The 26,198-nt window shown below is 29.3% G+C and overlaps 2 protein-coding genes across 2 annotated transcripts; both read left to right on the forward strand.

The window, feature by feature from the left end:
* The first annotated feature begins 1,040 nt into the window (after positions 1-1,040).
* LOC114189482 lies at positions 1,041-3,715 on the forward strand. Its single transcript, XM_028078056.1, has 7 exons — positions 1,041-1,199; positions 1,313-1,580; positions 1,702-1,765; positions 1,852-1,973; positions 2,046-2,130; positions 2,691-2,811; positions 3,518-3,715. The coding sequence occupies exons 1-7, from the start codon at positions 1,041-1,043 to the stop codon at positions 3,713-3,715; spliced, it is 1,017 nt and encodes a 338-aa protein (XP_027933857.1).
* Positions 3,716-13,317: 9,602 nt separating this feature from the next.
* LOC114189488 lies at positions 13,318-24,866 on the forward strand. The gene is made up of 4 exons (XM_028078065.1): positions 13,318-13,602; positions 13,885-14,107; positions 14,153-14,287; positions 24,718-24,866. Exons 1-4 carry the CDS (start codon positions 13,318-13,320, stop codon positions 24,864-24,866), a joined length of 792 nt encoding a protein of 263 aa, XP_027933866.1.
* Positions 24,867-26,198: the final 1,332 nt, after the last annotated feature.

Here is a 26,198-nt window from a genome sequence, read left to right on the forward strand (position 1 = left end):
AAGGAAGCAATTTTATTCAAAAAAGATGTCCAACTACTATACTAATTTTCATGCTTCAGAAGTTCAAAGCGAGAACAAAAGTTCTCGATGGGATTGTATATCAGAATTAATAGATTAGACAAAATATGTCCATGCTATCATTTGCTTTTGTATAACTTTTTCTATAACGATAAAAATCAACATACTTTTACAAAATACACTCTTAATAGGTATTATTTTTGTACAATCTCTATAATATGTTTGTTAAATTTAAATAATTATTTTGTAATTAATTGTTTGTTGACCTGATCTTTTTCGAAACGATTTTCTTATTTATATTATTTAAAAATTTTAAATTGACGTACCTTTCCACGATTTTTAATTTTATGTTTATTTTATTTTATGTAGGTTTTTTTGATATCTTATGTTTCTCTTTTGATATGCATACATCAGGTCAGTTCTTTCCTTTTTCATCTACGTTACAACATTTATGTTACTGTTTCCATTAGGTGAGTTCTTTCCTTTTTCTTCTTTGTGTTGTTTTCATAATTTCCTTTTTTTCAAATGTTCAAACGACATCTTTATTTGAAATCAGATCTTTATTTCCTTTTTCCGATTATTTTTCAACCTTTTGCAACATTTAATGTTGTTGTAGGTTTTCTTTTTCTACTACTATCTGCCTTTTTCCTTTTCTTGCACAACATTGAGCCATGTGAAAAAGAGCTTTTGGTTTCTTCTATGGTCTTCATATGTTTGACAATCACTTTTCCCAATTTTTACTCCATTTGGTTAACCAAAACCACAGTATGCGTATGGTTTTAGTAAATATCTTTACTCATGTCAAAAAAGTGCTTTTGCTTTTCCCGATTTTTTCTAAATTTGTGAAACCAAAACCAGAGCATGCGTATGGTGTTATTTATTATGTATGATCTTCCAATTTTAATTTAAATTTAATGTAAAATTCAAATTAAAATTCACTCATGTGTTTTTGTTTTGTACAAATACATGTCTCCAAGCCTTCCTTCTTTCACTATTGTCTAATTTCCCTCATTCCTTACACCATGTCTGTTATCCAAAAACACACCCACTCCTTACAAGAACTCAACCCGGAGAAGGAAAACTGGAATATCATTGCAAGAGTGGTAAGGTTATGGTTTGTTGAAGATTGCACAAAAGGAAAATCTCCATTTTCCATGGAAATTGTTCTTCAAGACAAAGAGGTACCCTTCTAATACTATAAACGCATGTTATTTTCTTACTTTTCCTAAGTTTTATAGTTTTTTTTAAGTTTCAATATGATTTTATTATGCAATTTATGAAAGTGTTTGTGCAGGGTGTCCTAATCCATGCATCTGTTAGACGCACATTGATATACAAATTTCAGACTGAAATCAAAGAGGATAAGGTTTACACCATTCAATCTTTTAGTGCTTCATGTAGTGGTGGTTCTTATAGAACTACAAATCACGCCTATAAGATCAACTTCCAATTTGGAACCAAGGTCAATATGGTTGAAAGTACCTTAGTTCCGAAAACTAGAACTACATACACCCCTTTTTCAACCATCAAAGCTACTGGTTTTGACACAGATTACTTAGTTAGTAAGTATATTTCTATTTTTTTTCTTTTTCTTTGCGTTTAACTTTTCATTAATGTTTTTTTTTTTGTTATTGTTTCCTTTTTTTGTTGATGTCATTGGAATGTTTACTGGTGTTGGAACAGAGAGAGAGCTAGAGAAAGGTGGTAAGAAGACCAAAATGAATGCCATCCTTATTGAAGCTGATGGGTAAGCGGATGTTCTTCTTTACCGTTGTTCTTCTTTTTTATTGATTTCATTTGTTTCTCTTTTATCTGATGTTTAACATGCAATAGTTTGCGACTAGAGTGTACTTTATTTGGTCAATATGTTGATATGTTAAATGTATTTTTAGCCTCCGGAGAGGATCAACATGTTGTCATTGCTTTACATTTTTGCAAAGTGAAGACCTTCCAAGGTAACTAACTTTGATTGATTATTACAGTTGTATTAATTTTTTGAATTGTTTTTGACATGTTGTATTTTGTAGATAAAGTTTCTATTCAAAACTGTACGAACTGTACGAAGATAATTTTTAACTGTGATGGTGAAGATGCAACGAAGTTGAAAAAAATGTAAGTATATATACATAAGATATATCTTTGTTTATAGATAGATATACATATATATATATATATATATATATAAGATATTTTTTTTGTAGGATGTGGGATAGTACTGAATCTCCTTCTCAACCTCTTACCCAACTTTGTCAGTCTTCTAAAGTTAGCTTAGAAGATGATTTCATTAAGTTGGATCCTAGGAGTTCAATTGAAGGTCTCAAAGATTTTAAACAGGTTCAAATATTTTTCTCTATGTTGCACATAAATATTTTTTTGTTCATTACTTTTCATATTTTTATTCATATTGTTGCATTTTTTATTTTTCAGGAAAGTACTTTTGTAGTAAAGGCTATTATCAAACATGTGCTAGATCATGATGATTGGTGGTATACAACATGTATCTGCAAAAAAGCAGTCTATCCTTATTCCAAAATATTTTTTTGTGAAAAGTGTAACAAACATGACATTAAGGTTACACCTAGGTAATATTATTAATCTTCAGAATTCAGATTTTATGAATATAATATTATAAAAAATTAATAATGTTCATAATGTCTTTAATGTTTTTTTAGGTATAAACTTAAACTTCGTGTAATTGATGCTACGAATTCTACAATTTTTGTTGTATTTGATCGTGATGCAAGTGCAATGTTGAAGAAATCATGCTCTGATATTCTTGACTTACAAGACAAGGTTAAGTTTCATATGTAATCAATTCTTCTTATATTGTTGACATTTAACTTAAATGTTTTGTTTGATTTTCAAAGTAATTCAGAATCAATATTTTCCTATTCTATATTTGGTACTTCTTTTCCAATTATTTAAATCATTATTGTTATCTACAATAATGCTTTTTCATTAAGTTACATCATTTATATTTATACTTTTTGTAATAGAACACTGCTGCTAGAGACTTGCTTAAAGAGTTTGAAGTCCTAATTGATAAGACCTATCTGTTCAAAGTTGAGTGCAAGATGATTATAATAGCAAATTTGAACAATCATTCAGAGTTAAAAAAGTGTGCATGGATGAAAAACTCATTGAAAGCTTTACTGATGTTGAAGTTAAGTCTTTGGTAAGATCTTATTTATTTCTTTTTACGTCTTATCATATATTTTTCTTTAATTGTAATCTTATTTTAATTGGAATTTTTTTAGATCTATACTCTACAAATGAAGAAGAAAGCAAAGTAAATGACCTAACAAATCAAATCTCATCTGATTCCATTGCAGAGGTAGTTGAAGATTACAATTTTACTTTATTTGTAAAGCTTTGTATATGCTAACTTTTTGAAGTTTATTTTTATGATTTGTTGATCAAATTCACAAAAGAATCAAATGATGTTGAGACTCTAAGTGATCTTTTGAACACTATAGTATTAAGCCATGTTTCTGCAAAGGAATCGTTGAATAATAAAGCTGTAATTGATGTTGAAATTGATGAGTTAACCCGCAAAGAATCATCTCATCTGGACAATCTTGACTTGGCTACTCAACCACCTCTTCCAGCACTTAAAAGACAGATTCGATCTATGGTTCAAAAAAATAAGAAGATTCCAGTGAAGATGTTGAAGAAGAATATCAAGAATGAAAAGTGATTTCTATCATTTCAAACTAAAAATTGTAATAGACTTTATTTAGTGTTTTATGTTGGTTATGTTATTTTTTGGAAAACATTTGTTGCTTTTAAGTATTTGTACTCATGACCAATATTTTTTGTTGTTCTTAGGTTGTTATTTTGAAAACATTGACTTCAAGTATCTTTTTATTTAATTATGAACTACATTAAATATAAGTCAATTCTAAAAAGATTTCAGGCTTATTATTCTTAATTTTGTACTCTATGTTTATAGTCACAATTTGCTAGCTGAATCAAAGTGTCTTGATATTATTTTATATTGTCAACACTATAATCATGCTAGCTACATGAAAGAAGTAAGTTGACCAGAGTTATTTCCTTGAGTTTTTTATTTGTGTATTGTGTTATAAAAAAATGTATCTTTTCAGTATTTGTGTACATTTTTTAAATATATTTCTAAAAATATAGATACTTTTGTTGTCTATGGTTATTTTTAAACTTGAGTATATGTTGCTAGCTGAATGTCGAAGTGTTGATATTAATTTTTATGTCAACTACATTATCATGCTAGCTACATGAAAGTGATTAAGTTTTTATGTATGTGAAGATTTTTCAACTACATTATTGGTTTCACAACATATAAAACTTATTTAATGTTTTCAAAACCATTCTACCTTTATCAAATATTTTACACAATTCTCCTTTCGGTGATTGATTAATACATTTTACAATGAATATTACACAATTCTGCTCATAATATATATATTTTCAAATTTTTTTTTTATTGTCTTGCCTACACAGAAACAAAAATTATTAAAATTTTAAAATTTACTTTTTACTCAATGTATTGGGCTTCGTTTTTAATCAACCAAGCAATAAACCTAAATAATTTTCCATGTAAAGAGTCAAAGTTTATTTTTATTTTCTTAAGTTTTTCTTAAGTTTTATTTTGTTAATGTTTTCAGATAAAAAATGATTACTCTTATAATTTTGTAAACAATTGTCTATTTTTTTTTACATTAAGTACCTTAACTTTAAATATTTTATTTTTATTTTAAATAACTTTAAATCAACGTTTATTTTTCTTATTTATAAGTAAAATATATATAATATTCACTTTTATTTATTATTTAATTAGTTATCTGTTTTTTGAATATTTTTTATTACTGTTTGAACTTTTAATTATTATTTTTATTTGTTATTACTCTTTCAACTTTTGATTATTAATTTTATTTGTAAAAAATATATGTATGACTTAAATATTTTATGAAAAATATTTATAGTTTATGAAAAATAATTTATAAATATTTATAAATATTGTATTCCTTAATAGTTTATTGCTATGAAAAAAATTATGAAATAAAGAATCATATTTTGTAATTATAATTTCAAAATAAGCGATATCTATAAGTTATTGGATAGGTTAAATTTAGTTTTCAAAATCTTTTTTTCAATAATATATGATTGTTTTTTTATAAACTATTTTATTTTAATTAAAATCAATATTAATCTTTTTATATCTATATAACTGTCTGTTTGCCTTATTATCCATCAAGTTTTTGGTTTATTATCAATCAAGGAAACATAAGGGTCACTCCCCTAAACCTACTTCCATGGATTCTTCTGTGAGTGTGGCTGCCAGAAAAACTTTAGGAAGGTTCACTATGTTTCATTTTGTTCATAATCAGGTACGTTTACTTTACAAAAAGTTCAAAAAGTATGTTCTTTGTGAATTCTTTGCTTTTTGTTTTTTACAAAAGTTTAATCCGTAACACATTGTCTCTTCCATCCATCTTATTCGTTCAAAATCATACATTTCTTTTTTGACTTTGTTGACAATCTTACTTATTCTCGATTTTCTTTCTAAAAATTTAAACTTTCTTCAATAATCGTTCAAAGGTCAGCTTTTTCTTTTTGTTTTCCATGCTTCATGTATGTCAAGCTATATTTTCTTTCATCATCCATGCATTTTTTTTTTTACTTTTGCTGTAAATCTTACTTCTTATGTTTTTTGGTTATTAAAATGTCATCTTTCTTCAATAATTGTTCAAATCAATGACATATTCTGATTTGATGCATTCTTAATGTATGTCGACATTTTTTTGCTTTCATAACACAAGTTTTATTTTTACTTTGTTGCAAATCTTACTTACTATTTTGATTTTTCTAAAGATGGCAACTTTCTTCAATAATCGTTCAAATTAACGACTTTTTTTTCATGTTTCATCTATCTCGATTTTTTTTTTGCTTACATCACCCATGCATGTTTTTATTCCTTGATTGAAATCTTTTTGCTTTCATGATCAGTTTAATATTTGTCTTATTGATGTTTTTGACCCTTCTTTTTGTTTTTTGTCTCATTAGGAGTTTGGTCAGGTTGATCCAATATTTTTTGCTATGTTTGGTCAAGAATTAGGACCGGCTTGGCAGGTAGAAGATATTCAAGGGAATCAACATCAGTTAACTTTTAATATGGATGTGAATCATCCCGTGCTCACTGATGGTTGGTCTAGCCTAAGAGTTTTTTATAAATTGCAACATATCCATCAAATTTTATTTAGATATGTTGGCAACTCAACCGTCCAAATCATTGTATTCTCCAACATGTCTACAATATCGACAGCGCAGAAGTTTCTTTCAAACCTAATTTGGTTGCGAAAGAAACATCTTTTTAGAGTGAAATATACAAAATCTCAATGTAAAGCCAACCATCTGGTGAACTTTGTGATTTTATATTTTTGTTTTAAATGTTATTTTGTTTATATATTTTTTTTTGTTACTTATTTAGTTCTTTTTTCAGGACCTATAATCTGATTTTGCAGATTACGTTCGTAAACGTAGATTCAGGAGGTTGGAATTGCAGGAACGTGACAACACTTTCATTGTTCAATGTAAGCTTTTGCTCCATAATTCACCTAATAAGTCAAGTAAGATTGGGAAGGGATGGAAGGACTTTTGCACATTCAATCGGTTGAAAGAAGGAGATATTCTTGTGTTTGTAGCTGACAAAAAAAATGACAAAGAAGAAGATCAAAGTCTACGTCAAAAAAGAATTCAGTTTTTAATATTGCACTTTTTTTTCAGTTTACTTTTGATATTATGTATGGTTTTTCTAGAACTTTCAAAGTAGTGTGCTTTTATTTTGTTTGTAATACTTTTACCATCCTAATTTTGTTGCTTCTAATAATTAGAAGCCATATCTATAACTATTTTACGTAAGTTAGTTATGGTCAACTTTAATATTTTAATTATTTTCATCCTTCAAAATATGTATTATACGTATGTATTACGTTTTTGTTTATTTCGTAATAGAATATTTATTTAAATAATTATTTTATAAAACAAGTATTCAATTCTGATAATAAAAATAATTCAAAATGAGTATGAGAGGAATTCAAATATCTTAAAAGATTTGATTGATTTTCCTAAAAAAACGTTTGAAGTCATAATAAAGAAGTAAATATTGTATTTTGCAGTGCTAATATTTGGAAATACTAACTGAATATAAATTGAAATCTTCGACTAAAAAATTCTCCTATGACACAATAATTTGAATAAACTTATTTTAATTTCTCTAAAAAAAATATTTTAATCTTTGTTGCAATATTGCTTTTAATTGTTTTTTAGTAATCTATAACTTATTCGAATAATATAGTAACCTTGAAAAAATTAAAATCCAATTTATTTGTAACTCTTTAACAAGTGTTGTAATTTAAATTAATTTTTTTTGAAGTTAATTTAAATTTTTAAAATTCAAAAGAATTAAATTATTTTGGTTTGCCATGACTTTTTAAACAAATATTTTATTAGTTGCATGTTACACTAAATGTAGAAACAAATGTCCACTTTGAGGGTTGACTATTACAAACCATAGTACTTTTGAGTTAGCCAAAAAAGGACATATAGCACAGATGCACATTCTGAATTGAAGCATTGCATTGTCTGCAAATCATCAATTTGGACATTGCAGATCAAATCTTTTTGAAAAGGTACGTTGTTCCAAATATTGAGTTATATGTTCAGTTCTGATATTTCCATATCAATGAAATGTTTGTTCTTTTGTGTAAAAAGTTTGTACTTACATTACCTACCTCAGGAAGAATGTGCATGGAAATATCAAAATGTGCCTACATCTATTCATAGCTTTTTACTGTGCTTTCTGCTTTTACTTTCTTCACAGTGCATTGTTAATTGGGTTTGTTATTATTTTTGTATTATTAATTTTAAATCTTAATCTTTTTTTATTTCCAACCTATTCTGAATTTGTAAAGCACCATAATACAACAATACAATACATAACTTCTGCACACTTTGAACATTACTACAAAAAAATGGATTCAAATGATTCAAGAAATGGAAGAAGAAAAAGGAAGAGCATTGTCTCACAAAATATTTCAAATAGCATGATGAAGTCCTTAGGTTAAATAAATTTATGTTTCTGACATTGCATTTTAAACTTTCTTCATTTTGTGTATCTCATTTCATTCGTTTCTCATCCAATTCAATGAAATCCACATTCAGATGTAAAAACAAAGATGTAAATACCAATCTTCCTTCATGTATGTTATTTTTATTTTGTTCTCTTGATTGTAGTTACAAATGAGGAAAAATCCATTCATAGTGAAGTATTTCCTTTTCCTAATACTACACCTTTTTCTCAATTAAGACATTGTGGTAATCATTTTTTCATTCACTATAAATTTGATCCAACTTAAACGTTTATTACTGGATACATTATTGTCAATCTATTTTTAATTTCCTTCATAGATATTGATATCAAAAAGGCACCACAACCAATTTATTCAATGCACTAACACAAATATGGAATTTGTAAAAACTTACAGTTTGATATTTTTCAATATGTTTATTATTTGTGTTGCATAGTTACATTGCTTTTGCTACTAAAGTAAACAAATTTAGTTGAAATAAAATTTATCTATTCTGTTCTTATCTGAATTTTGAACAATTCTACCAGTATGGAAAGAAAATTTTACCCCAGATGCAACTATCAAAACCTCTTTATCTCTCAATCAAGATAAACACCTGTAGGATAAAAGAATTCAATCTACAAATAGAAAGCCACTTTTGGAGTTGACATATTGTGTGGTAAGTTTGTTAATTTAATTTAAAATTCATTCAAATTTAGTACAAATGCTACCACTAAAGACGTATTATTCTCATTGATGATCTTTAATGCATATTATTGAATTGACATACATGGATAATAAAATGACATCATTTCATAATCACTTTGTTTCATGTTACTTCTATTTCATCTTTCTAATGCATTTGATAATCATTTATTTAACTACATTTTGCAGGCATTGACCCAAATAATGGTAAAGCTGCACGAAGAAGAAGGAAACTTATTATGAATCAGAAGTTGGCAGAAAAAAGTAATACCATTGCTGATAATAATTGTTAATGACTAATTCATCATATATCTATTATTAATTTATCTTGATTTCCATTCCTTTCATACTAAATGTTACTATTACTACATCTCTTAGTAGAAATTCATGGTTCTACCTCCATTGGATCTAGAATGGATTGTACTTCAATTCAGATAACCAATGCTCCAATTTTGCACAATACCAACAGTAACAACACAGGTACAAATCTAACTTAAATTTCTTTTTTTTATGCTTTTCTCTTAGTAGAAAAAGTTCAAACACAGTACTTGAATATATTTTATTAATTTTAGTTTTTCAAATGCAACTGAAAGTTATTTTAGTTATTCAAATGTATAAATATATTTTAGTACAATATAAAATTAAAATCAGAATTACAAAATCATATATATCAATTGATATTTCATGTTTATATAAATGTTGAATTCAGTTCATGAATTTATGGATGTACTTGGAGGTATGGTTCAATTTGATTGTCATAGTGGAAGAAAGAAAACGAATCTGTTTAATACACAACCACTGTTAGATAAAGAAATTCTTGGTAGCAGCTCCAGTCTTACTTCATTGAATTGTTCTGCTTTTTCTGAAGTTGTTAATCATTTTTATGTTCAACAAAACCAAAGTCATGGTAATTTCTAATATTAACAAAATTAATTTGATTACTTTAATTACTTTAATTGTTACAAATTCATATTCCTAATATTCATTTCAATATATGTTGAATGTGTACAATTCTGTCAGCTTTCTAGGGAGCATACTATTAGATCTATTTCAAAGATATTGGATTTTGAAAATAATTCTGACGAAGATGAAAATGATGGTAATCAATAATGGTTAATTTTAAAGAATAAATAATTATTGTTTCTTTATGTAAAATTGATTCTTTTTTTTCTTTCAGATTACATAATTGGACATTTCTCCTCTGATTTGTATTCAAAAGCTGAAATTCAAGGTGCAACAATACTTTTTAGTCTTTTTATATTACTATATTGTACATATAAATATAAATGATATTTAAGTAATGAAATATATGTTGTTTATGTACTTAGCAAATGTTGATGTTGGGGAGTGTTCAATTGAGTGTCCTTATTGTCAAGCTCAATTGTGGTACGAAGAAAGATCTGATAAATGCAAAAGATTAAAACAAGTAGATTTCTCTCTTTGTTGTCAAAAGGGAAAAGTCCAACTTCCATTGTTGAAGAAACCTCCACAATTGCTTCAAAAGTTGTTCAAAGGTGAAGACACTACAAGCCAACATTTCTTACATTACATAAGAATTTACAACAACATGTTCTCATTTACATCCATTAGTGCTAAGATCCATTTGTCAATCAATGATGGATATGGTCCTCCTCAATTTATTCTAAGTGGTCAAAATTACCATCGCTTTGAAAGTTTATTGCCCGAAAAAGGGTCAAATCCAAAATTTGCACAACTATATATTTATGACACAGAAAATGAAACAACAAAGAGAATTAGTCAATTTGGGTATGTGTACATACTTTATTTATGTTTTACCGATCATTGCGTATATAATTGACTAATTTCTAATTTTACAGGTCTGATACACAACAATCCATATTTGATAAATCATTGATTAAAGAGTTAAAAAACATGATTGACAAACACAATGTTCTTGCTCAAACATTCAGAAGAGTAAGAGATTTTATACATGATGATGAACAATCAGATTTTGAATTGAGGTTATTTAGACATCGCTTTAAGGATCCTAAAGTATATAATACACCAATAGCAAATGAAGTCGCAACATTGATAATTGGTGATTTGAGCACCTTAGATGTAGGAAGGGACATCATTGTCAACAAAAGTTTCTGGTCAGTTAACAAGACTGCATGAAACACACACATGTTTCATTCCTCTGCAATATCCTTTGATTTTCCCATATGAAGAGGGTGGTTATCAAGAGGATATTCCAGTTAGAGATTGTCACAAATATGGACAAAGTAGAAAGAGAATTCGCATTTCTTTACGAGAATTCATTGCTTTTAGAATACAAGATAGAAAGGTTGAATTTGGTAACGTTGTAAATTCACGTAGATTGTTTCAACAGTTTTTAGTGGATACATACACTATGATTGAAGCCCAAAGTTTGTCTTTCATACGAAATAATCAAAACCTCATTCGTTCCGATATTCTGAATGGGTTACAATAAGCTGTTAACAAAGGTGAAAGTGATGCTTCTTCCATTGGTAAGCGTATTGTTTTGCCAGCTTCATTTACAGGTGGTATGAGATACATGTTCAATAATTGTCAAGATGCTATGACAATTTGTAAGAGGTATGGCTATCTAGATTTGTTATAACAATCACATGTAATGTAAATTAGCCTGAAATTCTTGATTTTGTCAAATCAAGAGGATTAACTGCTTCAGATAGGCCAGACATTGTTTGCAGAGTTTTTAAAATGAAATTAGACCAAATGATGACATATTTCAAGAAGAATAATTTCTTTGGCAAAGTGAATGCAGGTATACCATACTACTTTTCTTAATTTAGTCTTCTTACTGCCAATTGTTTTCTCTAATAATTATGTTCAAAATTTAGGTATGTATACAGTTGAATTTCAAAAGAGAGGTATGCCACATGCTCATATATTATTATGGTTGAGTGACTCAAACAAGTTAGAAAATGCAAAGTACATAGATCAAGTCATCTTTGCTAAACTTCCTCATCCAGATCTATATCCAAAACTTTCAAAGGTTGTTCAAACATATATGATACATGGTCCGTGCGGAGCCGCTAGATTCAACTCACCATGTATGAAAGAAGGTCGGTGTTCTAAATTTTTTCCTAAAAAATTTAGACATTCAACTACAATTGATGAAGATGGATATCCTATATATAGACGTAGAGATGATGGTTTATTTGTGTTGAAAAATGGACATAAATTAGGTAATGAAAATGTCGTGCCTTATAGTCCTCTTCTCTTAATGCGTTTTCAAGCTCATGTTAATACAAAAGATTGCAACAAATCCAACTCAACCAAGTATTTGTTCAAATATGTCAACAAAGGTCCTGATAGAGCAACAATGAAAATTACAGACAAAGAGAATGAATCTACAGAAATGCGTATTGTTGATGAGATTAAAAGATACTATGATTGTAGATATTTATTTGCATGTGAAGCAGTTTGGAGAATTTATCGTTTCGATATCCATCATAGATTGCCAAATGTTCAACGTTTAACTTTTCACTTACAAGATCAAGAACCAGTTTTGTTTAAAGATGATGATCAAATTGATGATGTATTGGAAAGGAATGAAAATATGAATACCATGTTTCTAGCTTGGTTTAAAGCTAACAAAAAATTTGAGGAAGGCAGGAACTTGACCTATGTTGAATTTCCAACAAAGTTTGTTTGGATGTCTCAACAAAAACAATGGAAACTAAGAAAGCAGGGTTATAGTATTGGTCGACTAACATATGTTCCTCTAAAATCAGGTGAATGCTACTACATGAGATTCTTACTAACAAAACAAAAAGGTTGTATTGATTATGATAGTATAAAGACAATTAACGACAAAACATTCTCCACATACCAAGAGGCTTGCCAAGAATTAGGATTATTGACAGATGATAAAGAATTCATTGATGCCATTAAAGAGGCTAGCCATCTTGCATCTGGAAATCAACTTAGAAGGTTATTTGTTGCTTTGTTAATCATGAATACAATGTCAAAGCCAAATGTTGTTTGGGATGCAACTTGGACTTTACTGGCAGATGGTATCCTATATCAAAAAAGAAAAGACTTGAACATACCAGGTACTAAATAGAAGTAATCTCCATTGTTTATTCCATGTTTATTTATTGATTACATGTTCTATTTTGTAGGTTTTCAAATGGAAGAACATGATTTACACAATCTTTGTCTCCTAGAAGTACAAGAACTTCTAAATTCAAATGGGCGAGCTTTAACAAATTATAGTTCCCTTCCTCAACCTAATCTTTCAAATTCATTCAAATTTCACAACAGGTTCATTATTGATGAAATGAATTATGATAAAGAACAAGTGGAGAAGCTACATCAATCTCTATTGCAGCCAGTCACTAATGAGCAACTACATGTTTATAACAAAATTATGACAGTAGTGAATTCAGAAGTAAGGAATTTCTTTTTCTTATATGGTTATGGTGGTACTGGAAAAACATATCTCTGGAAACTTTTGTCAGCTGCTATTAGAGCCACGTGAATGATTGCCCTTAATGTAGCTTCAAGTGGCATTGCATCTTTATTGCTTCTTGGAGGTAAAACTGCTCATTCTACTTTTTGCATACCATTAACAATCAATGATGAATCAACCTACAACATTAATTTAGGAAGTCTTCGTGTTAAACTATTGATGGAAACAAAACTTATAATATGGGATGAAGCTCCTATGATGAATAAGCTATGCTTTCAAGCTTTTGATAGAACATTGAGAGACATTATGAGAGCTACAAATGAACATAATGCTGACAAACCATTTGGTGGAAAGGTTGTTGTCTTGGGCGGTGATTCTAGACAAATCTTGCCAGTAGTAAGAAAGGGATCAAGTTTTGATATTGTGAACTCATCAATTAACTACTCTAATTTGTGGCAATATTGCATAGTTCTTAAGCTATCACAAAACATGAGGTTAAAGACTGCTGCTTCAAATGAAACTGCAAAAGATATAAAAGAATTTGCTGATTGGATTCTTAAAATTGGAGATGGAACTATGAATTTGAATGAAAGTGGTGAAGTAAACATTTCAATACCAATAAATCTTCTAATTCAGGAAAGTGAAATACCTTTACTTTCTTTAGTCAAATTTGTTTATGGTGGTCTAATTGAAAATATCATGACTCCTGGATTCTTTGATGACGGTGTTATACTTTGCCCTACAATTGATAGTGTTGAACAAGTAAATGACTTCATTTTATCTTTGATTCCTGGTGAAGAACAAGTTTATTTAAGTTCAGATATTCCTTGCCAATCTGATGATGATCAAGAAATTCAAGGTGAGTGGTTTACTCAAGAGTTTCTAAATGATATCAAATGTTCAGGAATTCCAAATCATAGGATTAAATTGAAAGTTGGCGTACCAATTATGCTTTTAAGAAACATTGATCAAGCAAATGGTCTTTGCAATGGTACAAGGTTGCAAGTTAATGATCTGGAAAAGAATGTTATCTCTGCCGGTAATAACAGGAAAAATGTTGTTGACAAAATTTTCATGCCAAGAATGAACTTGACACCTTTTGATTCCAGCATCCTGTTCAAATTTCAAAGAAGACAATTTCCAATATCTCTATGCTTTGCAATGACAATAAACAAAAGCCAAGGCCAAACTCTTTCTAAAGTTGGACTTTATCTTCCTCGCCCAGTTTTTACTCATGGACAATTGTACGTAGCAATTTCTAGAGTGACATCAAAGAAAGCACTAAAAATCTTAATTTTGGATGAAGAGGGAAAAGTAACCACTACAACTACAAATGTGGTTTACAAAAAAATATTTGAAAATCTTTGATAAAGGTATAAAAATTACTTTAACAACATTATTCTAATTTTTCAATTATTGTACATTTAACTCTAATTCATTTTTTCGATGCAGATTACAATTGGTGTAGATTAACTGATATTTTGGGTCCATATACAATTTCATGTTTTTTTTTTGGAAAGCTGCAACAATTTTTGGTGCACATTACAATTGATGCAGATTAGTAGTGTATAATATACAGTGATTGATACATGTTTTGATAGTTGTATTAGATATTCATCTGTTTTCCAGGATCTACTTCATTGGATTCCAGTAAAGCTACTTATATATTAATACATTACTGATTCTGATATTCGTTATATATATATATATATATATATATATATATATATATATATATATGTTGATTTTGAATTGTTATTTGTTGCTCTATTGTATTGTCAAGAATAAATGTGTAGATAAATATGCTTGGGTGTTACTGAAAAAACAACATTCATTTAAATTTACATAATTGCATTTCATTTCTTTTAATTGTATAAATGTTAAAGAATGAAACTTCTTAAATTTTGTTGTTACTTTTGCTGAAACTTCTATACTTTATGTTTTACGTTACTTTTGCTACCAGTTACCAATAAAAATTTAAAATTTGTTGTCACTGTTTGCACGTGATAATGTTTTCCATTCTGACTTAAACTTTCCCATTCCATTCCCGACTTTCACTTTACTATTGCATCCACATTTTTCACCCACCACTACATTTCAACGTCCATTTCTTCTGCAATTACAGAAATGGAAATCGAGCAAACCCAAAATTAGACAACAATACTTTGGAAGTTCAACACCATCTACATATGCTCTCAGGTATGTCTTCAATTTTAACACAAAAACACATTTAGATCTAATAGTATGCATTGACATGTGCTGTTGTATGTTTTCTTTGCTGTGTAATTTTGTTACTTTCATTTTGTTGGTGTGTCTTCCAATTGTATCATCCTCATCCCTACTATAGTAGAATTACAATCAAATATAGTTTATTTTTTGAGTGAATGAAATAACATTTATTAACGTTTTTAACGTTAATTTACTTAATGTACTGGCCTTTCATATATATATATATATATATATATATATATATATATATATATATATATATATATATATATATATAAAGATTCATAGTTTCTTTATTTCAATCTTCTAAATTTTTTCTTTATTTCAGTTGGTTTTTTTTCTTTATTTAAAGAATTATTATTTCTTTATTTTATTTTTATGAACCTGAGTTTACATATAATATAATTTATACTTCTATTTTATTATTTAATTATTTAACTATTTTTTCTCATTTAGAATATCATATTTTTTAATTATAATTTTAAAATAAGTTATATATAAGTTAGTTGATAACTTATATATGTTTTGGTTTATGTTTGTGTTCTTGCAGACAAAAGATTGTTAATGTCTTTATTTATTGTTGAAAAATAATTTAGTGTCCTCATTATTTTGTAGCCATTTGGAGTTGTCGATTGACACTTTGCTATAACATGGATTCAGATAACGCAAGGATCATTGAAGGTTGGAGTAATATGAAAAATTTGTATCACATTCAAAGTGATTCTTACATCCAGTTTCAGTATTTGGGAAATTCTTTATTTCACCTCATAGTGTTTAAAGGTGGTTGTACAACAAGGAGTTTGACAACATTTATGCACCGTATCAGTCATCAAAATACAAGATCTATATTTGCAGTGAAATTGACAAAGTATCAAAGCAAAGCAAGTCACTTGGTATATTCCTTTTGGTTTCTTCTTATCCTTATTAGTATAATTAAATTGAAATACTTAATGTACTAACAATAACCTTATGAATCATGTAGGATTTGCCATCAAAGTTTGCCAACTTCATTCTAGAGAAGAATGTAGAAGATGTCTATCTTATAGGGCCTAAAACTATAGTGAATTGCAAAATACTAATATCGAACAAACAGAGAAGTTCAACAAAGATAGGTCAAGGTTGGAGGCTATTTTGTTCTAAAAATGAATTAAAAGAAGGATATATTGTTGCCTTTCAAGCAGACAATGATTTCATTGAACCAAATGTTGAAGTGTTCGTTAATGGTTGTTGTTGTGATTAGATTAAGCATAATTTTGTAATGTTGATCTTCAAAGTTGTGTACTTCATCAATTATGGTTATTGAACTTTGTTATATGACAATATCATTGTTTTCATTAGATTAATAATAAATTGTAGACATTTTTTTTATAATTTTATAATTTATAATCAATATTAAAAATAATGGTCAAAAAACTAGTATAACAAAATTGTAAGGAATCTGCTTATTGTAAAGTGCTGAACAGCTAAGATTGGCACTATAAAAGAAAGTGATTCCCACCTTTACAACCCAGTCCCCATTTCCAGGAATAGCTTCCTCACTATCCAGAGTTGATTGGATCCTCCCCTCATCTTCCCTGTTAGCTTGCCTCTATACAGTATTCTTCTAAGCTGGGAGAGGGTGAAACTCAACCTTTGCAAGCACTACAACATTTTGTAGTTTAGACCACACTAAATTAGACAACGACTAAATAAATGTGGCTTAAACATATGATAAACAATATTTTTATAAATGTTGTATAAATATCATGAAAGTCCATGATTATATAACTGCTGATTTAAAATATGTGGGCAAAACCAGTAAAAATGTGGTCTAAAGATATAGGTGAAGTCTAAAATCAATCTGAAAAATTGTTGTCTATTATGAGGATTTTAAGCAACGGTTTTAAAAGTATTGTCGTACTAAAAACTGTTGTCTATTATCTATAGCTACACTCACCTATACCACGCCTAAAAAATTGCAGTCTAATCTTTAGACCACGGTTTTTATCATTTACATCACAATTTTATGCCGTTATCTAAAGTAATTTTTGTTGTAGTGAAGGTTCGAATGACAAAATTCCCAATTTCCCCAACATTTAAAAACCCTAATCATAATTTAACTTAACTATTTTTTTTTAAATTTCCCCTTCCACGTCATTATGCTTTATTCCTCGTCACAATTCTACCACTGGTCAACTTGCCATGTCATTGTTTAGTTAACACCGTCTAGCCCAACTTAACAAAAAGAGCACATTTGAGACATTTTAATGAAAAAAGGGACCAAATTGAGACTTTTAAAAATAAGGGTACCAAATTGAGATTTTATCTCCAAAATGGGAACCAAGGATATGATTAAGCCATTAATTTATAAAAGTTTTCTCGTAGCTTCTCTAATTTCTTTTAACTAGCACACAAGCTTGTCTTAGATTTTTTGAAAAGTCAAATTTTTTTTTTAATTTTATCTTCCTTGAAAAATTCTTATCTCGACATAATAAATTCATTTTAAAATTTTATTTCATTGTTTGTATCAATTGGAAATAAATGTTTTTTTCTAGTAATATTATTGGAGCTTAGTTTTCATAATAAAGTTTAAATCTCTTTTATTTCATTTTTTATTAAAACTCAAATAATCTAATTTTATGTAAGAAGAATAGGTAATTCATGTGCTATAAAGTGTTTTTGTAAAAAATGTAGTTGCCTATTCTCTCGCCCTTTCTCCTTTATATATATATATATATATATATATATATATATATATATATATATGGTAAATATTGATTAATATTTTATATTTAATTATTGATAGAGAAAAAAATAGATAATCAATATAATCGCATTTATGAAAAAAATAACACATTTAAAATATTGTTTTTTTCTTTCAAATTCTTAAAATCATTAATAACAATTGAATCAAAATTACGATTTTCAACTATTTCTTTTTCATAGTAAATAATCATATTATCGACGATAAATTCATTTTCATTTTATTTCTTAATCTTGTTTTTTATAATCTTCATTATAAAAAAAAAACTTTCTATTGTAAATGTCGAAACAAGAAGAGTTAAAATAAGATGAATTAAAATATTAATCAAATAAAATGTCATTGACTTTCCTATTATTGTCAATGATTGACATCATTCAAGCATGGTTAATAAAGTTTTTAATTTTGGATGGTTAAGAGCATCAAGAATAAAATGTTGAAGTTGAAATTTTAAATTAATATTCTCTTGCTCGCTAAAATATAAAGGATAATATTTGTTCACAAGGGTGCATATATCCTCAATATTAAAAGCTTTATAGGCATCCTTAGGAACAAAGGCATTGCTTAGAGTTAAAAGTGTCATTGTTTTTTCACTAAACTTGTCATTTAATTTTGAAATTGCTTATCCACTACAACAAAAAATATATTCACCTTAAAATGATGTTTTATAGTGACATGGTTTTTTTTGTACAACCATCATCTACAACATAAGTAGAATTAAAATTAGGAATATCAATGTCATGTTGTTCACAAAACAATATCACACCTTTCAATAAATTTTGCCAACTGTCCTCTCTCAACTTTTGAATATAAATTTTAATAAAACAAACCAATTGCATAACATTCAGTTAGGGATGAAAATGTGGACCGGCCCGACCTATTTAGGCATGGTCTACATTAGGCCACCACATTGCTAGTCGGGTTAGCCTGCCCCATAGAGAAGTTATGGGCTTGAAAACATGGCCTATCCTATATACACTTGGGCCAGCTCGTTGGCCCACGTATTTGGGCATCCTGACTTAAAAAAAACAAGTCCTAGACATCATAATTTTAATATTTGAAGCATCAAAATAGTCTAATAAAATGAACCTAGAGCATGAAAATAGTCCAATATAACAAATCAAAACAATCCATAATATTTGGAACATCATAATTTTATATTTGGAGCATCAAAAGATTCAAATAAAATAGGTCCTAGAGCATTAAAACAAGCCCAATAAACAACATCATAATAGTCCAATAAAACAAGCCTTGGACCATCAAAACACGTGTAATAAACAACATCAAAACATGAACTTGTTATTAAGTTAGGGTAAAAGGTGTTAGGTTATGTAGGTCGTGGGCCAACCTATGCGCGTCGCGGGCCAGCCCGTGTGGACTGGGCTTTAGTGGGCCTACAGGTTCAATATCTCGACCCGCCCCGTATTTTTGGCAGTCCTATGGGTCGGCTCGTTGGACCAAGCCCACATTACCATCCATACATTTAGTATATCCTGAGATTGTTTCTACAAAGCTTGACAAAGACAATTAGTAATTCCCACAATGTTTTTCATCATGTGTAAAATCAATATAAACTAAAATGAAGACAACATACTAAATGCAACATCAATGTCACCCCTTTAAGAATAAGTTAATCCATCAAAAATAGTTTTTTGAAGACAAGACAAAACGCATTATATATAGCTTCATCATATTACAAATAGAGCAAAAATGTGAGCTCCGATTAGTATCACCAACTCGTAGTTCACACATTTCTAACAATTGAGTTATTTCATCTAATTCAACCGCTTGCAACTCATAATGTCATTTCCTAGAGGAACACACAATATTTACAATAAAAACCAAATTTGGAAAAAGAATTGATGAATTGGAATAACCTATCTCGAAGTAGCCACCAAAGCAAGTTGCAATTTATGGGTAAAATAATGCAAATAATAAACATAATGAAGAAATAATGTTTGCAATCTATTCCATTATCCCCTCATATTACTAGCACATCATACCCTTGCCCGCAAATATCAGAAACATCAAGATTATGCTTCGAGAGAAACACAAAAAAATCGTTCTTTTATGTTACCAACCTTATCTACAAATCTAAAAAATATAGCCATATGCTCTTTTTTAGATTCATCATGTGCTTCATGAACAATTATGAAAAATTTAGTATCTCCAATTTCTACTCAAGTGTGACTTCTTACTTTTCTAGAAAAAATGTGCAAGTTTTCTTTTTGAATATGATGAAAAGTATACTTTACATTATATGGAGCATTTTCTAACACAACTGGTGCCACTTTATCATTATATGATGCTAGAAGTTTAATCATCTCAAGAAACTTACCTCTATTGCTTGATTATGGTGTTTTCTCATGGTCTTTAAAAGCCCAAACTTGAAATGCTAGCCAACAAATTGTATCAATAGGCGTGTTGAGTTGTAAATGATTATTGCAAACTTGCTCAAAACTATGAACATTTATAATGTTATTAATGTGCAAAAATTTATTCAATAGGTCTTCACAAGCTTTCATTGCATTATTATTCGGTAAGTAAGGACTAATCTCCAATTTGGTTGAGAAATGCACATTTTTTCCTTAATTAAACTTTTTTCATGATCTAAAATCGTATTTAATAAACACATCTTACCAAAACGACCATCTGGCTTTGAACTAAGTAGATAACCATAGTCAGGGAATACTCTAGTTAAAAAGTAAACATTTTAAACCAATTAGATTAAAATCCCCTTGGATGTTTCTAATTAAAAAAGGATAGCTTTGAAGTTGTATTTGATATGAACCCTATTTTAAATAAGCTCTTCTAATTTCATCTCTTTGACTTATTGGATATTCATATATTTTAATTACCTCCCCTCACCTCTTGAAGGCCTTATCTTCTTCCCTAGTTTCTCTCTCTTTATTTTTCCTCCCACTATACATTTTCTTCACTCTTTCTCGTGTTTCTAACACGTCCTTTCGAGGTTAAAAATGTGGCTTGCCTCTTACCTTACTTACAGAGTTGTATTCCCCCTAAATCTTGTAGCCTAAGAGAGATTAACGATAAAAGGCTACAAATCATGACAACTCCAATTTTCACGAGCCAAAACCAACTTATCTAATTGTTTTTATTTGATAAATATTATGGGATTCAATTTGTAACCACTTTAATTGAATACATATTCACCAAAGTTTCTATCTTTTATTATTGTTGTTATTATTAGTATTATTATAATAATTAATTTGATGATATCATAAAAATTACATTTTCGGTTACCTTAACCAATTGTGCCACAATGCTATTTGTTATGATTTTATAGGATCTCACATTCCTACAAACAAATAAAATTTTTCATCCTTGAAAATAAATTTTCCATATTATTTTTCTAACTTTAAGAATTCTAAAGGAACACCATAATAAAATTTATCTCTAAATCATACAAATTTCACATACTCTTCAATAATATATTGAGACAAATCATTTTATGTACTAGCCATTCTAAGATTCTTAACAGAAACTCAATAATTGAATAACAAACAATCAATGCACAATAGAGACATAACAACACATTTTGACTCGGACAAATAATGTTGAGCTCACTCCCCCCAAATCACCTATGACCTAATTGATCTGACTCTAAAATGTAACACCCCATTTCTTTTACTTTCCTAGGGTACATAACTATACAAATAATAATATCTCAAATCGCTACTAAAAATAAAATTATTAACCATTTATTTAAATCTCAAATAAAATGGAAAAGAATTCATGTCTTACATTAGAATACTTTTATTCAATTCACGAAATTGAAGAAAATAAAATAATGATGGAATAAAATTCTAAGTTTGCTCCACAAACCAAGTGGTCTTGCCTCACTCTCATCCTTTACTGTTGTGCATCCTCCTCTACACTTATTAATTTTTTGTTATCATATAAAATACTATCATTGTAGGTGGAAACCAATGCAAGGGTAAGCTAACAAAACAACGTAAAACCTCAATCCTAAAAATAAGTTCACAATAAAATCCTAAAACATATAAAAATATAAATTTTTCCGAGATTCTTCTCCTTGTTAAAAGTAAAACATATGAAAGTTCACCAAGTAGACTCCTATGAAAGAGAGGTGAGTCACAATGGATAGACTTAAAAACTTTTTTTTCTTATCCAGAGCTTTCCCATTATCACTTTCAGACATCTTATTTCTAACTAAGAAAATGAAACTCGTTTAAAAAATGTAACCATTTTTAAACAAAATCCAAACTTTTAGAATTTAAAAACCAAAGATACCAAATCAAATACATAAAACAAATATTGGACACAATCATCACTCTTCTGAGCAGTCTCCCCGATTATGGTGGAACATTCCCCGATTATGGTTGAACCTAATGCTCTTCCGTATTAGCCTCCCCGACTATGGTGGAAAACCTCCCCCACTACGATAGAACACATCGCTCTTCCAAGCAATTGCCCTAGCTATGATGGAACACCTCGCTCTTCCGAGCAACCTCGCTGGTCATCCTAGCTATGGTGGAACATATTCACAAACACATATAAACTTTCAAAATATGTCTTCACAAAACCTATTTTTTAACCCATTTATCCTAAATACTTATGTGACCCATAACTTCATTTGTTCACTCATACATGTAGAGATGAATTAAATGCACTTAATGTAACATCAAATTTTTATCCCTTTTTTAATAAACATTTTAATAGTTGGCATGACCTGTTAAACCTTGCTAAGAGAGATTTCAACCAAACTAATAAAAAACATAGGATCATACAAAGCATATAGTCTCACTAGAGTTCATATAGGACACATTGAAATGTGTATTGGCATGAAACAACTTTAACACATATTTCAGGATATATTTGACATTGGCTTGGGATTTGTGAAATCTTTTTAGTGGAGGTAAAGATGAAATAAATTTTATGTGCAAAATAAGCTCATAAATATTTTTGTTAGTTACAACATTAGTATATAGTATTATATGCAATCATATTATCTAATATGGTATCTAATCATCAAAAGAATCTCAAAGAAACATATATGATGTATAATATACAACATTATATATATATATATATATATATATATTATGCTTTGTTGTTTTAATAACACTTAATCAAAATAAATAGAGTTTGATGGATATTTGTTTAACAAAATCCTTGAAAATTTCCAAATTATAAACTTCAAACATGTTTCCATGCCTCTTGCTTCACATTACAAGTTAAGTGATGTATAATCTTTCAAGATAGTTAGGAAATAAAGTTATATGAGTGTAATTCCATAGGCCAACATTGTTTGTTCTGTGATATATGCAATGGTTTGCATTCACACTAACATAGCCCTTGTTGAGTGTTGTTAGTAGGTTCTTGTCAAATTTTAGGAGAGTTCATCAACAAGCTCTTCGATGAATTCTTTGATATTTGAAGGAGTCGCTTGGTAGAATGTTAGTTTATAGTCCTAGACGACATGCTAAAGATGCTTTAATAAAAGGACTTATTGATTCGAACTATAGTGAGTGTTTAGGCACCAAAAAATCTACCACATGTGCATATGGTACTCTTATTAGTTGGAATATTAGTTTACATAACATAACGGTGTTGTCAACCAATAAAGAATAATACATTGTTATAACTAAAATAGTGAAAGAAATCTTGTGGCTAAAAGATGTAACTATAAACTCGAGGGTGTAAGACTAGGTTGCCATCGTCTACCTTGACAAACAATAATTGTCAAAGGTATACCATGAAAAAATGAATCATAATGACGATAAGCTACATTTTGTAAGAGAAAATTGCTCATGAATATGTGAATGTGATTAATGTTTCAATAAATCATAATTCCTTTGACGTGATTACAAAATTTGAAGCAACAAGTTTTATCATTGTTTATATTTGATCTATTTAATTAGTGATTAAGTGTGTAAAGAGTTTACTGACAAGTGAAATAACTCTTAACATAAGATTTCTGATAAACCAATTGAATATATGTAAATATAATATAATCTTATCAAAATGTTTACAAAACCCTATAACTTTATAAGATCTCCTAATTGAAGAAATGCTTCTTATAAGAACTAGAATAAAATATTAATAGTGTATTTAGTCCTTATAGTGTTTACTAAGACCATAACCTTTATTGTTGTTAATATTTTTGTTTCATTTTGAAACTATTGTACATGTCTTAAATTATTGAATGTTTAATGAAATTTAGTCATAATAATTATGCTATTTATATAGAAATTTGTACCATAATTGAAACTAACTAAGAGTTCTTGTTCAATAGACACATTAAGAAACTGATTTAAGTGAGTTAATGGCAAGAAAGAGACTACAAGTTGTAAGATTTATGATAGTGAATTTTGTCAATAATGTAGGTGAAGTTCGGTAGCATTTCAATTGAAACAAATTTCTTCTACGTGTTGACTCTCTTTGTTTAATTTCAATTACCTTTTATCATTCATTATGATATTTTTCCTATTATCGTTATTGTTTTTGTTTGGTAGACGATATTGTAGATGTAAATAAGGACGTGGTGGATGGACAACTTGTCAATGAGGTTGAGTCGAGTCCTGAGGGGGAAAGAGAGAAAGCAGCGGTTGAGGACGAGAAGAATGAAGAAGAAGTCGTGATGGGTGGTGATGAGCTGACTTAGGATGAAGTTTCTTGATGCTTTTGTTTTTCAATTCATTCTAAGTTTGTAATAACTGGTACATTATTTTTCTTTGTCGGTTAAAGTGATGCATATTGTGGATTATATCTGATGTTTGATTGTGAACGATAGCATGTAGTAGAAACGCGCTTGTTCGAATGATGTTATGTACTTAGTTCGTTTATTGTATGCGTTATTTGTCGGGAACTTAAACGATTGTAAATTAGGTTAAGGGTGGTCAAGTCAGGCCGCTTACTTGTGGTAAGGGGGAACTTAAACGATTGCAAATTAGGTTAAGGGTGTTCGATCCAGACCGTTTACTTGTGGTAAGGGTGGGAAACTTATAACGATTGCAAATTAGGTTAAAGGTGTTCGACCCAGGCCGCTTACTTGTGGTAAGGGTGGAGAACTTAAACGATTTCAAATTAGGTTAAGGGTGTTCAACCCAGGCCGCTTACTTGTGATAAGGGTGGGGAACTTAAACGATTGCAAATTAGGTTAAGGGTGTTCAACCCAGTCCGCTTACTTGTGGTAAGGGTGGGGAACTTAAACGATTGCAAATTAGGTTAAGGGTGTTCGACCCAGGCCGCTTACTTGTGGTAAGGGTGGGGAACTTAAAATGATTGCAAATTAGGTTAAGGGTGTTCGACCCAGGCCGCTTACTTGTGGCAGGGTGGGGAACTTAAACGATTGCAAATTAGGTTAAGGGTGTTCGACTCAAACCGCTTACTTGTGGTAAGGATGGGAAACTTAAACGATTTAAAATTAAATAACAAATGTTCGACCCAGGCTGCTTACTTATGGTAAGGGTGGGGAACTTAAAACAATGTAAAGGATGGATGAAGAGGTGAGCGTGTAATCAAGAACCCTTTGTTTTATTCATACTTTTTGGGGTGCCTCGTTAAAAACTCCCTGGTTAAAACCCTCCTTAGGGAAAAATGCCAGGTGAGGAAAAATAGTACACCCAGAGTTACAAGTATTCGGTACAGTAAGTATTCTAACTGAAGTAAAATTTGAGATGGGACACATTTCATGTATTTGGTATCTTTTCGCCTGATAATTGTTCAAGCTTGTAAGCGCCACCCCCAGCATCTTTGCGTATTCGGTATGGGTCGTCCCAATTGGCGGAGAATTTGCCATCCTTCTTTCTCGCGCTGCTGGCCATCCTCCAAACTAGTTCTCCTTTGGCGAATGATCGTGGGCATAAATTCGCGTTATATTTTCTGGTCGCTCTTTGTTTAGCTGCTAAGTTGCTTATTTGAGCTTTGTCTCTTAATTCAGACAGAAGGTCGAGGTGGGTGCACATGTTTTGGTGGTTTTGATCTGGGTTGTATA

The sequence above is a fragment of the Vigna unguiculata genome, chromosome 1, assembly GCF_004118075.2.
Source record: "Vigna unguiculata cultivar IT97K-499-35 chromosome 1, ASM411807v1, whole genome shotgun sequence".
In the NCBI taxonomy this organism is placed as follows: domain Eukaryota; kingdom Viridiplantae; phylum Streptophyta; class Magnoliopsida; order Fabales; family Fabaceae; genus Vigna; species Vigna unguiculata.